The sequence below is a fragment of the Scyliorhinus canicula genome, unplaced genomic scaffold (assembly GCF_902713615.1).
Source record: "Scyliorhinus canicula unplaced genomic scaffold, sScyCan1.1, whole genome shotgun sequence".
NCBI classification, from domain to species: Eukaryota; Metazoa; Chordata; class Chondrichthyes; order Carcharhiniformes; family Scyliorhinidae; genus Scyliorhinus; species Scyliorhinus canicula.
In genome coordinates, this window is record NW_024055728.1 from 173158 (window position 1) to 189177 (window position 16020).

General features: G+C 44.2%; 1 protein-coding gene across 5 annotated transcripts in view; it reads right to left on the reverse strand.

Annotated features, from left to right (window-relative positions):
- Positions 1-16020, reverse strand: part of LOC119960746 — a 104786-nt gene that overhangs the window by 62467 nt on the left and 26299 nt on the right. For 4 of the 5 annotated variants that reach the window (XM_038788359.1, XM_038788357.1, XM_038788355.1 and 1 more), the window contains exons 2-6: positions 15258-15290; positions 10090-10377; positions 5150-5443; positions 2842-3135; positions 152-445 (exon numbers count right to left, since the gene is read on the reverse strand). In XM_038788359.1, coding sequence (XP_038644287.1) covers positions 152-445; positions 2842-3135; positions 5150-5443; positions 10090-10377; positions 15258-15290 — 1203 coding nt within the window. The remainder of the gene's footprint in view (positions 1-151; positions 446-2841; positions 3136-5149; positions 5444-10089; positions 10378-15257; positions 15291-16020) is intronic. The other variant, XM_038788356.1, reaches the window with a different exon arrangement.

The following is a 16020-nucleotide window of genomic DNA, read 5'->3' on the forward strand; positions in this document are numbered from 1 at the left end:
AATACTGCTGACTTCCATCGTGCCAAACATGTGTCACGATGACACCACAAATGAAAGCCAACTTTTGATTGCCGTGGATCGGAGCAGCAACAATCAACAGGTAAAGCCCATAAAATAAACACGATAATATTATCTATTTTTTGTCATATACCTGATATAGTCACCCTCACAGTGTCGCTCAATGGGGATATTAGCTGCCTTCCCAGCACGGAAATTTCATATTGACAGGCATATTGCCCTTCACGTCTTCCAACGATGTGCTGGAATTTTCCAATATTGTCGGTTCTGTCAATTTGACTGGAGGACAAACGTTGTTTATCTTTGTAAACATTGAAGTATTTTTCTCTATTATCTCCAGTCACTGTGCAGGTAATGGTGAGAGTTTCTCCTCTTATATATACTCCGGTCCATTGATCAAGGACTGCCATTGGCTTTGCTAGCGGATCTACGGTAAAGAATAAAGTGGATAACATAGTTAGAACTGTAACAGAAAGATATATATTGTGGCAATTGTTATACAAACATCTCCATTGATCTGTTTGAAAGTACCCTTAGTCTCTGAGGAACACAAGCCACCCTCTCCTTTTTTTCAGAGAGAGCATGTGTTGGGATTTAACCTGCCGTTCACCACACCGCAGGCAAGGTGACCGGCTGACAAGGTGCTGTCAAATGGATACCGCAGGCTGCCCGTGAGGTAAAACCCACTGTTGGCGTCTCTCTGTATAACTAACAGGCCATAGTCAATTGAGCTGCTCCCTCACTCCAGATACGGGGTTTTTACACCCTGAATTATGAATCACACGTCCCAGTGCGTACATAAGTACCTGCAGTAGTGACATGCACCCTCAATACTAGCATCGGGTGATTTGTCAGACGAGACTATAGAGATCATAGAACATAGAACAGTACAGCACAGAACAGGCCCTTCGGCCCTCGATGTTGTGCCGAGCAATGATCACCCTACTCAAACCCATGTATCCACCCTATTACCGTAACCCAACAACCCCAACCCCTTAACCTTACTTTTTTAGGACACTACGGGCAATTTAGCATGGCCAATCCACCTAACCCACACATCTTTGGACTGTGGGAGGAAACCGGTGCACCCGGAGGAAACCCACGCACACACGGGGAGGACGTGCAGACTCCGCACAGACAGTGACCCAGCCAGGAACCGAACCTGGGACCCTGGAGCTGTGAAGCATTTATGCTAACCACCATGCTACCGTGCTGCCCCAGATCAGATCCAGGACTATATGTGCCTCGCTCCAATAGTGTAGTACTCATTAAAGGCTCCGTCTAGAGTGACAGTCTGGACTAACCCTGATAATATACATATGGGTGTCCGTCTGGATTAACCCGGTGAATGTAAATATATATATCCGAGACAAAACAAGAATTATATGTAACGAGAATTTGCATGGAGACAAGCCAAAAGAAGTTGAACTATTGGTCATACCAACGAAGAGAGTAAATGACGACTAGTATGGCTGGAGTTTGGAGAGTGGTCTTGTGGGCCAGGAGTCGAAAACTCCAAAGTGTATCATGGAGTTCACCTGACCCACAACATCGAATGGGTTGTGGTATGGGGAGAACACGGCCCACTCTACAAGTGTGGTACAGAAGATATTGAAAACTATTTTTATAGCAAAACAATGTTTAATCTATGAACTCATGTAAAACTTTTTAAAACGAACAATGAACATCTTAGCATCGTTAATTCAAATACAAGCCCCACAGAATGCAACAGTGAGTGATGCTTATTTTTCTTTAACTTTCATTTTTAAAAAAAAATTTAGATTACCCAATTATTTTTTCCAATTAAGGGCAATTTAGCGTGGCCAATCCACATACTCTGCACATTTTTGGGTGGTGGTGGCGAAACCCACGCAGACACCGTAAGAATGTGCAAACTCCAGACGGACAGTGACCCAGAGCCGTGATCGAACCTGGGACCTCAGCGCCGTGAGGCGGTTGTGCTAAGCACTAGGCCACCGTGCTGCCCTCCTTTTAACTTTCACAAGACTTAAAACAAAACATTTTAACAGAAGCACATCATGTTTAATTTCACTGATGAGAGCAGTAACAAGTCTGAAAACCCAAGATGAACATTCATAAGCTTGCAGAGATTCATTCACACTCTGCTGTGATTTCAGCTTCTCCAAAACTAAAATGAAACCAAACCCACCCTGCAGCAAAAAGCCGAAAGCGAATGTAAAAAGCTGCCAGAGAGTCCAGCTCCACCCACTTTCGGGCATCACTGCAGTAATACACATCCATTTCTTAAAGGTACTCTCAGTACAGATATTTATATCCACACCCATTTCTTAAAGGTACTCTCACATGACAGTGGTGTTTACCGAAGCGAAATGGGGGCTGTAGCAACGGAATAGGTCATTCGATGCTGCAGAAAATCAATGGCAGAGTCCAGGCCTATGAAGAAATATTATGTAATAAACTCCGAAATCACAGGACTGTGATTTCACTGGAGCTAGAAAATACCCCACACTATTCAATGAACCTTTCCCTACCGACATAGCCCACACACCGTTCCCGCAATCTCACTACCACCCACTACGCATACCGGCTCTCTGAGTCCCCAAGACCAGGGCCGATGCAACATCGATGAATTCATGCCACATTCTGTCATTTAGAGAATCAATTGTTGAGAAATGAAATAGACACTCATTTGGAAATACTGGCCCTTCTACCGCGCCATGCCGGTGATACGGAGCCACCACAAATGGAAGTTAAGTTGTTACTGCCGTGAACCGGAGCTGAAATATTCAGTACTTAAACCCTACAGAATAAACATAGACATTTTTCTTCCATGTTATTTACCTGATATCGTCACCTCCACAGTCTCGCTCATTGGTGATATTAGCCGCCGACCACCGACGGAAATGTCATATTGACAGGCGTATCGACCTTCACTTCTTCTATCAGTGACCCAGAATCTTGCAATATTGCCGTTTCTGTCAATTTGAGGGAAGTACAAATATTGTTTATCTTTGTAAAATTTGAAGTATTTGTCTCGATTATCTCCAGTCACACTGCAGGTAATACTGAGAGTCTCTCCTCTGACATATACTCCGGTCGATTGATCAAGGACTGCCCTTGGCTTTGCTAGAGGATCTATGGTAAAGATAAAGTGGACAGAATAGTTATAAATGTATCAGAAGAATACATATTAGCACCATTGTTAGTACAAACATCTCCATTGATCTGTCTGAAAGCATCCTTAGTCATCCTCCCCATTTTATGGAGAGAGCCAATTGTTTGGATTTATTGTTGAATTGTTGAACCTTCCGTTCACACACCGCAGGCAAGGGGAACGGCTGACACGATGCTGTCACATGGATACCGCTGGCTGCCCGTGAGATAAATCCCACTGTTGTCTTCTCTCCGGAAAACAAATTGGCCTGACATCCAACTGAGCTTCTCCCTCACTAAAGCCACTGGGCTCTTACAGGCGGTATTGGCAGCCTGAATTATGAAGCACACGTCCCCGTGTGTACATAGCAACCTCTAATAGTGAACTGCACCCTCAATACTGGCACCCGGAGATGTAGAGTAAGACTTCTTACAACACCAGGTTTAAGTCCAACAGGTTTGTTTCAAACACGAGCTTTCGGAGCACTGTTCCTTCCTCGGTGCTCCGAAAGCTCGTGTTTGAAAGAAACATGTTGGACTTTAACCTGGTGTTGTAAGTCTTCTTACTGTGCTAACACCAGTCCAACGCCGGTATCTCCACCAGGAGATGTGTCAGACTAGATTATCGAGCTCAGGTCCAAGATTATATGTATCTCGCTCCAATAGTGTAGCACGCATTACAGGTTCCGACGAGAGTGACAGTCAGATTAACCTTGATAATATACGTGGGTGTCCGTCTGGATTAACCTGTTGAACGTAAATATATATATTCGAGACAAAACAGGAATTATATGCACCGAGAATTTGCATGGAGACCAGGCAAAAGAAGTTGAACTATTGGTCATACCAATAAATAGAGTGAATGACGAGTTGGGTGGCTGGTGGTTGGAGACTGGTGTTATGGGCCAGTAGTAGAGAACCACAAAGTATATCGTGGAGTTCACTTGACCCACAACATCGAATGGATTGTGGAATGGGGAGCACACGGCCCACTCTACAGGTGTGGTAGAGCAGATATGGAATGTTATTTTTTAAAGCAAAACGATGTTTAATCTATGAACTTAAGCTCACCTTTTCAAAACAAACAGTGAACATCTTGGCAACGATTAATTCAAATACAAGCCCCAAAGAATGCAACACTAAGTGATCCTTACTTTCATTTTAACTTCCATAAGACTTAAAACAAAATATTTTAACAGAAGCACATCATGTTTAAGTTCTCTACTGAGAGCAGTAAGAAGTCTGAAAACCCCAAATGAACATTCATATGCTTGCAGAGATTCATACACACCCTGCTGTGATTTCAGCTTCTCCAAAACTAAAATGAAACCAAACCCACCCTGCATCAAAAAGCCGAAAGCAAATGTTAAAATCTGCCAGAGTCCAGCTCCACCCAGGCATCACTGCAGTAATAAACATCCATTTCTTAAAGGTACTCTCATTACAGACATTTATATCCACACCCATTTCTTAAATGTACTCTCACATGGCAGTGGTGTTTAACGAAGCAACATTTAACTCTCCATGGGGGCTGTAGGAACGGAATTGATCATTCGTTGGTACAGAAAATAAATGGCAGAGGCCGCTCCTTTCAGGCAATATTATGTCATCAACTCCGAAATCACAGGAGCTAGTAAATAGCCCCCCCCCCCCGCCCCCCCGCCCCCGAGTGAATGAACCTTTCTCTCCTAACATATCCTCACACCCTGTCCCCAATTACACTACCACCCACTACCCATACCGGCTCTCTGAGTCCCCAGGACACAGCCGATGTAACATCGATGAATTCATGCCACATTCTTTCATTTAGAGAATCAATTGTTTAGGAATGAAATGGACACTCATTAAGAAATACTGCCGCTTCTACCGTGTAACCCCTTGATACAGAGCCACCCCAATTGAATGTTAAGTTGTTACTGCCGTGAACCGGAGCCGAAATATTCAATATGTAAACCCCACAGAATAAACATAGAATTTTATCTTGTATGTGTTTTACCTGATATCATCACCTCCACAGTCTCGCTCATTGGGGATATTAGCTGCCTACCACCGACGACAATTACATAACGACAAGCGTATCGACCTTCATTTCGTGTATCCATGACACAGAATATCCCAATATTGCCATTTATGTCAATTTGACGGCGGTACAAAAAATGTTCATCTTTGTAAAAATTGAAGTATTTTTCTCGATTATCTCCAGTCACTGTGCAGGTAATGGTGAGAGTCTCTCCTCTCACATACACACTGGTCGATTGATCAAGGACTGCATTTGGCTTTGTTAGCGTATCTACAGTACATAAACAGTCGATAGAAGAGTTATACTTGTATCAGAAAAAAATATATATATTAGGGCCAAACATCTCCATTGATCTCCCTGGAAGCACCCTTAGTCTCCGTGCAACACAGGCCACACTTTTCCTTTTGAGAGATAGATGATTTCTGGGATTAAACCAGCCATTTCCCCGACCTTCCAAACATGTGAGCTACCCCCTCACTATCGCTACAGTGTTTGTGCGGCCGGTAATGTCAGCCTGAATAATGAAGCTCAAGTCCTCAGGGGGACACATCCACCTCCAACAGCGAAGTGCACCCACAATCCTGGCACTGGCGGACGCGATACACTGTATTATGCAGTTGAAGTGCGAGCCTATGCATATAAATATATATGCCCCCAACAGCGTAACACACCCTCAGTATACAGGCTGGGGTGTCTGTCTCGATTACTCACGAGCATATATATATATATATCTATACATATATTATATATATATATATAGATATATATATATATATATATAAGTGTTGACATTTCAGCACTTCATCAATACTGGCACAGGGACTTTGCCTGACTGGAGTTTGGATCTCCAAATTGGACAGCACATTCGCTTCACAGCTCCAGGGTTCCAGGTTCTATTCCGGCTTGGGTCATTGTCTGTGCGGAGTCTGCACATCCTCCCCCGTGTGTGCCTGGGTTTCCTCCGGGTGCTCCGATTTCCTCTCACAGTCCAAAGATGTTCAGGTTGGGTGGATTGGCCATGATAAATTGCCCTTAGTGTCCAAAATTGCCCTTACTGTTGTGTGGGGTTCCTGGGTTATGGGGACAGGGTGGAGTTGTTGACCTTGGGTAGGGTACTCTTTCCAAGAGCTGGTGCAGACTCGATGGGCTGAATGGCCTCCTTCTGCACTGTAAATTCTATAATTTTATAATTATGCAGATCTCCATCCGAAGTGGAACACTCGCTCAGCCCTGGAACTGTGTGAAATGTTAGCTGACTTTATGGAACCAGAATCATTGGAATTGGAGTCCATAGCACAACCTGCTGATCATCGAGACAAAGCTGCGATTATCAGTCCGGAAAACCTATATGAAAACTATCCGAACAGATTTCGAAATATTGGTCATGCCAACACGGAGAATTAATCACGAGTGATTTGTGTAGGGTGGTTTTTGAAGAAGCATTATATACCACTCCTTCGGAGATGTAGGAATGGAATAGGCCATTTATCGATATAGAAAATCAATAGCAGATTCGGAAATTCGAGACTTTTATTATATAACAAGCCCTATAATGTATAAGACACTGATTTCACTGGAGGATGCTCAATATCTTCCACTCATGAATGAATCAATCCCTACTGGCAGACCCCTCACACCCTGCCACTAATTTCACCGCCACCGACTCCCCATACCGGCTCCCTCAGCCCTCACGAGCACAGTGGATGCACGGTTGGTGAATTAATGCCACATTCTGTCATGTATAAAATTAATTATTAAGGAATAAAATGGACACTGATATGGAAATGCAGCCCACTTCTACTGGACCACCGCTGTGTCATGGAGCCACCACAAATGCAAATTAAAATTGGTTGCCTTGATTCAGAGTTGAAATGAAACATATTTAAATCCCATGGAATTAACACGATAACATGTATTGTTTGTTGTATGTCATTTACCTGATATAGTCACCTTCACAGTCTCGCTCATTGGGGATATTAGCTGCCGGCCACCGTCGACAATGTCATATTGACAGGCATATCACCCTTCACTTCTTCGACCGGTAACATGGGTTGTTCCAATATTGACGTTTGTGTCAATTTGCCTGGAGGAGAGGCTTTGTTTATTTAAATAGAATTTACAGTGCAGAAGGAGGCCATTCGGCCCATTGAGTCTGCACCGACTCTTGGAAAGAGCACCCTACCCAAGCCAAGACCCCACCCTATCCCCATAACCCAGTTCTCCACCCAACACTACGGTCAATTTTGGACACTAAGGGCAATTTATCATGGCTAATCCACCTAATCCGCTCATCTTTGGACTGTGGGAGGAAATCGGAGCGCCCGGAAGAAACCCACGTCAGACGGGAGGATGTGCAGACTCCACACAGACAGTGACCCAAGCCGGTATCGAACCTGGGACACTGGAGCTTTGAAGCATTTGTGCTATCCACAATGCTACCATGCTGCCCAATCTTTGTGCAAAATGAAGTTTTGTTTCCGATCATCTTTGCAGGTAATGGCGAAAGTCTCTCCTCTTAGATGCACACCTGTCCGTGATCAAGGACTGCATTTGGCTTTGTTAGCGGATCTACGGTTAAAAATTGTTAGAACACTGTTAAATGTCTTACAACACCAGGTTAAAGTCCAACAAGTTTTTTTCCAATCACTAGCTTTCGGACCACTGCTCCTTCCTCAGGTGTTTTTTTAATCAACGTAATGTCAGTGTCTATATGCGTGATCTTCCTGGAGATTCTCATCACTTTACGCCGGCAGTTTGCAGTGTCGATGGTGGCCATGATGTGGAGATGCCAACGTTGGACTGGGGTGAGAACAGTAAGAAATCTCACAACACCAGGTTAAAGTCGATCAGGTTTGTTCCATCACTAGCTTTCTGAGCAGTGCTCATTCCTCATTTCCCCAAAGTCTTCCTGTGCAGAATCGCAGTTCCATATGTTTGTGATGCAGAGATACGCAAACAGAGTGGGTTGACTTTGCCCACCGCCAAGCTTATCCGTGTTAACAATTGGAACGGTGATGTACATGAGTGAACATTATCTGATTGAGCTGTGGGAAAGTATGGACAGGCCATGTGGTGTAATCCTTCCCCTAGCTTCTTCTTGCCAGCCTCTCCCTTTCCCGTACCAGCATCCACGGACAGGCGCCGGAATGTGGCGACTAGGGGCTTTTCACAGTAACTTCATTGAAGCCTACTCGTGACAATAAGCGATTTTCATTTTCATTTCAGGACGCCGAGTCTCATGTTTCAGTTTTACTGATTCAGGGATCAATACTGCTTCCAGATAATCCACACGAATTGCTCACGGATAATTGTAGATTTTTGCACCCTGCTGTATTTTGTCTACAAGTCAGAGGCTGGATTCGGTCCTAAATTATGGTGCTCGATTGCACTGAAAACTTGTGCTGCAGAACATATCGCACACCGAACCAGGGTACATCTACAACACTGAAATTATCGACGTTGCCCAGTTATGTTCTGTGCACAAAAAGTATGCGAAATCCAGCCCGGTCAATTGCCGCCAGATCAGGCTATTCCCGATCATTGTTAAGTGGTCGATCTGGCCATCAACAGTGCTATCAAGCGGAACTTCCCCATCAATAACTTGCCACTCGGATTCGGTTCTATCACGGTTACTCACCTGCTCATATCATTACAGCCTTGGGCTAAACAAGGAAAGGAGAGCTGGACCCCAAACGAAGCTAACACTTTCATTGATATCGAAGGTGCATTGGATCGAATATGGAATCAAGGAGCCTTCGCAAAACTGGAGTCAATGGGAATCAGTTCTGAAACTGTCCTCTCTTTTGAGTCATGCCAAGCGCAGTGTATGAAGGTTGCCGTTGTTGAAGGTGACTCATATCATTGTCTGGACATGACTGCAGATGTTCCTCTGAGTCGAGTACGAAACCCAGAAACGGAACTGGACTAGCTTTACAAATACCGTGGCGAGAAGGGCAGGTCAGTGGCTAGGCATCCTGTGGCAAATAACTCAGTGGCTGGAAATATATCGCCGTTCCTTTAGTGTCCCAGTGTGAAGATCGGGGTATTTCCTCTCCAACACTGTGTACAGCACCAGGGACTGCGCTTCAAGAAGGCAACTCACCAACACATTCTGAAGTGATGTTCGGGGTTTGAAATAGATTGTGGCCTAGCCAGCGAAACCAACATCTGGGAAACATGAATTTAAAAAGGGATTGCATGGAGTGGGAGTTAACTCTGCTTTCCCTGCCTCATGAGAGTGCTATCAAATCTGCTTAATTCTGCTCATGCACTTATTACCTCCGACAGTGCAGCCCTCCCTGAGTCTTTCCACGGGTTTGGGTTGGGGGCTAGTGTCGGCCTGGATTATGAAGCTCAGGTCTGAAAGCACATACGTCTACCTCGTCCAGTGCAGCCCTCTTCAGCACCGGCACCGAGGTTCTTGTCAGCCTGTTTAATGGAGCTCAGTTCCTGGATTATAGACATCTACCTTCAAGTGCAGTACCTCCGCAGTAGCGGAAACGGACGGGCTGTAGGAGGAATTCTGCTCTGGATTATCGACCTCAAACCTAAATTCTTTAGATCGAACTCCTGACAGCGCAGCACTCTCTAATTACTCACGCAGCGTGGGAGTGACTGCGCCATCATGTGGCAATGATCACAGTCTGCAGCTCAGTTACAGACCCCATCATCTGTGGACTGGATACATCACACCTCCTCCTGATTGGTCTTCTGGTCTCCACTGGCTAAAACTTCTAGATCAACTATCCAGACCCCAAAGATTCATGCATTATGTCAGTGATTATATTCAGTTAAAGTACTCCCCCCCCCCCCAGTATCTGACCTTACTTTTTCTTCCACGAGATAAAACAGGCTATGTTAAATAACAATGATCATAAGAAATTATCTTAAAATACATACTGTTTTTAGTTCCTCACCTGCTATTGTCACCCTCACAGATTCGCTCACTGTGGATGTTATCTGATCATGTACACCTTCGCAATAACACACAAAATATCCTCCATTGCCGTTTGCAGCAAACGAGAAGGTTGCCGAGATGTCCGGTGTGGTAATTCTATAACCATTAAAATATTGACCATCTTTGTATACGTAGAAGGTTTTATCAGAATAAGATGTCTGGTAGGTGCATGTCATGGTGACATTCTCTGTTTCTAAATACACTCCAGTCGGTTGATCAAGTGATATTTTTGCGATTGCCAGGTGACCTGTGTTGGAAGAAACAGAAATGTCTGTTACATGGATCATGAGGACTTCGTTGAAAGTGGGAATTTTACAAGCCGGTAACTGCTGAACTCTGCTGGAGGGAAATGTTGGCTCCGGCATCTCATGTTGACCAATATGACTTTAAGAGTGTTTGATTGCAAAGAAACAGATATTTGAAATTGCAGAATACACTTCAGTAGCTCAGCTCAGCCAGTGATACAGATATTAAATATAACTAGTTCTGAAAGTAGTAAATACAATAACAATAAATATAATGAATCATTGGAATACCCTTTCCAAAGTGAGATGTTTGATCAGAAAACATTGCCTGGAAGTGAAGGTTTAATTTGACGTCAATATTTATGTTAAGTACAACTGATTTGACAATGCGATTTAAAAGTGTGAACATCTATTTAATCTGTGTAATTTGAAACAATGGACTCTCTTCGTTGAAATAAGAATATACAATTATTACAGAGGCGAGTGACTCTGTCAAGACTGAAAAAGTCAAACGGGGACTTATGTGAGGTAAAATTGGCCATGCAATGTAAATGACAAGCTTTGTTTGTTAAAATCCCAATGCATTTTATACATATGCAAGGAGCAAGAGGGTACCAACGGAACTAGTAGTCCCACTCCAGGACGAAGGAGAGAGGGCATCCGTTGTCAGAGGAAGTGGCTGAGGTCATCAGAGAGTACTTTGCATCGGTATTCACCAAGGACAGGAGCATGACGGGTGTTGAGGTAGGGATGGGTGGCACAGGAGTACAATGTTTGGGTGGCAAGTGTGCACAGAGGCCAGCACTGTTGCTTCACAGCTACAGGGTCCCAGGTTACATTGTCGCTTGGGTAACCGTTCGTGAGCAGTCTGCACGTTCTCCATTTGTCTGCATGGGTTTCCATCCTGGTGCTCTGTATACCTCCCACCAGCAACAGATGTGCAGTTTCGAGGATTGGCCATGATACATTGCCCCTTATTCCCCAAAAAGGTAGGACGGGTTCCTGGGTTATGGGAACAAGATCTAAGTGTGGCCTTGAGTAGGATGCGGTGTCCAAAGGACCATGGGCTCGATGGGCCGAATGGCCTCCTTGTGAACTGCAAATTATATGATTCTAAGGGTGTGTGAATGCTGGAGGACGCATCAGAAAAATGAAGGAGCAAGTGCTGTATATCTATCAATGCATTCAGTTAGACCTGTGCCCTCTGAGTGTTGGAATGTATTCCAGGGTCGTGGGAGTCAAAAGAGGAAAAATCGATGGCTTTCACAGAAAACATTGCATCATCTTTGACCACAGTCGTGGTTCCGGAGAATAGCTAAATCCCCTTTGTTTAAGACGATAAGCAATGATAAACGAGGTAACTATGAGCTGGTGAGCCTGACGTCATTGGCGAGGAAGACATAGGAGAACGCCTGAGGTAAAGGGGTTATTAGCATTTTGAAACGAATGGACTTGTTAGTGACAGGCTTGTCAGTTTTGTCCGGAGGCAGCATTGTCTTCCCAACTTCATTGATTTTTTTTGAAGAGGTGCCAAAATTAATTCATGAGGGATAGGGTGGTGATGTCGTCTACATGGACTTTAGTATGGCGTTGAAAAGATCCCTCATGACAGACTGCTACAAAATATAAAGTCGCGTGGGAGTCGGGGTCTGTTAGCTAGATTGTTAAAGGCTTGGCAACAGGAGACAGCGAGTAGCTGTGCAAGGGAGTGTTTGAGGATAGAGTTATGTCACTCGTGGTGTTCCGCAGCGATCAGTGCTTGCACTATATTTGTTTTTAATATTTGTAAGTGATGTGGAACAAAACTTCGGTGCCCTATTTAGCATGTTTTCTGGCAACACTACGCTATAGAATGGGTTGCATATCGTGACGGGGTATGTCAGAAAATATAGCCGAATATTCGGGGAAGCACTGTGCCGCAGAACGTTAGACCTATTGCCTCACGGCGAATTTGAAACCAGGTTCGATCCCGGCTCTGGGACTGTCCGTGTGGAGTTTGCACATTCTCCCCGTGTTTGCGTGGGTTTCACCCCCACAACCCAAAGATGTGCAGGGTAGGCGAATTGGCCACGCTAAATTGCCCCTTAATTGGATAAAAATGAATTGGGTGCTCTAAATTTATTTTAAAAAAGATAATATTGCAGAATATTGAAAGATAGGCGAGTTTGGCAGAGAAATGGCAAGTGGAGTTTAATCCGTACAAATGCGAGGGGATGCACTTTGGAAGGTCTGAATTATTGACTAAATGGCAGAGCCCTTAAAAGCATTGACATACACTGAGATATGAACGTTCAGGTCCAGATTTCTATGAAAATTGCAAACAGTAATCTTGCCTTCATCCACAAGGGTACAATGGATGGCATATCATGTTACAGTCATAGAAAACCTTATTTCGGTCACATTTGGAATATTATGTGATGTTCTGTTCGCCACTGTACCAGATGGGCGTGGTTAGTTTGGACAGATTGCAAACAAAATTTACTGGTGTATTGACGGTCTGGAGGGAGTTAACTCTGAGGAGAGGTTGCATCAACTCGGATTGTTTCCGTTGGAAAGACGGTGACTGCAGGGTGACCTGATTGAAGTCAACGAATCTAAGAGAGGTATAGACAGGGTGAATTGTCAGAACATATTCACAGGGTGGAAGACTCAATTTCAAGGCCGAGAGGTTCAACGTGAGAATGAGAAAGTTCACGGGAGTTGTTTGTCACGGCAGATGGTGTTGGGCGCCGAGAAAGCGTTGCAAGTGGATGTAGTGGTGTCATGCCGATAGCAACGTTCAAGACATATCTTGCTAGATACGTGAACGGACTGAGAATGGAGGGATATAGATCGCTTGGACAATAAGTACTGTCAAAATCTGGAATCTAGATTGGCGCAGGCTTGGTAGGCCAAAGGGACTGTTCCTGTGTTGTGAAGTTATTTGTTATTTGTCTGTTCAAATTACTGCCCTCACGAATAGGACTTTCAGAATTGGGGTCAGCACGGTAGCATTGTAGATAGCACAATTGCTTCACAGCTCCAGGGTCCCAGGTTCTATTTCGGCTTGGGTCACTGTCTGTGCGGAGTCTGCACGTCCTCCCCGTGTTTGCGTGGGTTTCCTCAGTGTGCTCCGGTTTCCTCCCAGAGCCCAAAGATGTGCAGGTAAGGTGGATTGGCCATGATAAATTGCCCCTAGTGTCCAAAATTGCCCTTAGTGTTGGGTGGGGTTACTGGGTTATGGGGATAGGGTGGAGGTGTTGACCGTGGATAGGGTGCTCTTTCCAAGAGCCGGTGCAGAGTCGATGGGCCGAATGACCTTCTGCACTGTAAATTCTATGATTTCAAGAGAATCTGCTGGTGGTACTCTGCGAAGTGATGCATTCCATGGTGTGATATTAATCTAAAATCAAAAGGAAGGCAGCAGTTGGAGCGAGCTTTTAGTTAAGGACCATTGACAAAAACCGAGTTCGGAATTGTATTGGAAATGGAGGAAACGCGTATTTTGATGACCTCCCTATGAATCTGCTTTCAGTGTTCATGTCAATAACCTCATCCCAAACACCAGTCCTCCCTTGGCACCCTGTGTCCCAATGCAAACTGAGGCCCATTGATGTCGGAGCTCCATTCTCGAAGAACAACATTTTGCTCACCGAAACGAAAGACAATTAATTGAAAACGGCCTGGTTTAAAGAGGAAAAATGTTATTTTCAGGAACTCTCGATGTCCATCATTTCTTCCCAATCTGTGTTCAGTTCTCGAACTCCTGAGACCCGCTGATATCTCCACACCAATTTAATTGTGGCCCGAGAGCTCACTCAGACTTTCGATTGCCATATAATGAGCTCCTGCAGCTGCTTTGGGACCCTGAGCTCTGGTTTTCGCCCTCTAAAACTCTCCGCTGTGTCACTCCCCCTTGAAGACCTCCTTCTAGTGACAGTTTTTGCTCATCTCCAATGATATCTCCATGCTCGCTGTTCAATGCATATTTGCTCCCTTGTAGCGTTTAGGATGTGTTACTGCATTATTGCACTGTATAAATCAAGTAATGTTTGGTGAGGCCATTGGATGGGAGTGGTATTCGAGGACAATTGGAGTCTGCACATCCTCCCCGAGTGTTCGTGGGTTTCCTCCCAGTACTCCGGTTTCCACCCACAGTCCAAAGATGTGCAGTTTGGATGGATTGGCCATGATAAATTACCCTTAGTGACCCAAATTCTATGATTAACCTTGGACAAAAGTTCGGCAGAACATCGAGGGCCGAAGGGCCTGTTCTGTGCTGTATTTCTCTATCTAACTAATTCTGACCTTTTTTCATGCACGAGACAGTGAGACTATTTCCCTTCATTTCTGCTCAGATGGCAAATGAGAAAAATCTCCGAAGGAGAAGAAGCCCATTTCATGGGCGATTCTAACAAGCGATTACTCACTAGGTGAGTGTTTTAAATCTGCTAGAGCATCTGAGTTAGTTGTTAATTTCAGACATGAGGGTGATCGGTTTTGCAGTTTATTCTGTAATCTGATGACATGCCTCAATTGGAGAGTAGAGCAGTTTGAAGGCTTACAACGACAGCTTTGGATGTGCTGTACATATATTTGGAATTTTAACTGCAAAAATAAAATGAATACTCATATTTTACATAACTTCAGCTATTGCCAAGTTGAACACTACATGCCTCCTTCGTCATTCTCTCCCGATGTGTGTGAATGGGTAACGTGTCTACAGAAAATACGGCATTTCCGGTCTCATTGAGAATCTGGTCCTGCATTCCCATTGTCAGTGTTATCGCTCGATGGGTGACAACATTCAGATCAATTACCATGAAAAAAGGATTGATTAAACAGCACAAAAATTAATAGTTCAAGGCAGTTTATGAAATTAGGGAGATATGTCGCCACTTACTTTGTGAAACGCTCTTTTCAATCAGGAAAACCACTGAAATTGAGAAAATAAGAATGAGTAAAAGGAGCATCAAAATCATTCCTAGAATTCTAGAATGAAAGCCTGTTACAATGCGGCGCCAAAGTGCCCGTTTGAGGAGCTTTATTACTAAACACACTTCCAGAATCTCCTGATATCCAGGTATTCCTTTTTTGTCGGCAGGGAAACATCCGATTTTATTTTCAGTTTTGCTGTTGCCGCTGTTGACATTTCAGGACGTTCATTCCAGTCAAGCAGCTCGCTCTGGAGAAAAAAAGACCCTCATATGCCCGTTTGCTTCTTGTGCCAATCAGGTTATATTGAGTGTCCACTGGCGACGTACTATTCTGCATATAAAGATGATTTATCCTCATGCAATCAATTGATGTCGATTATGTTTTTGGAAACTTAAGTTAAGGCTCATCTTGATGTTAACTGCTCGGGGGAAAACAAGCCCAGAGGCTCCAACACTGCAGTGGGGAGATTGCGGAACAAAACATACTCTACTGCCATGGCCTTCGGTCGTAAAGATCGGGATAATGTTTCCCGAGGAAACGGTGCTCTCAGATTGGAACTTTCCCCGACAATTTGCAATCGAGCCACCGTCAAATACTAATTTTAAATCACAGTTAAGGGGTTTATTTCTAAATTAAATGTATTTTCATGTCAACCAGGGGCTGGTTTAGCTCACCAGGCTAAATCGCTGGCTTTTAAAGCAGCCTAGCAGCACGGTTCGATTCCCGTA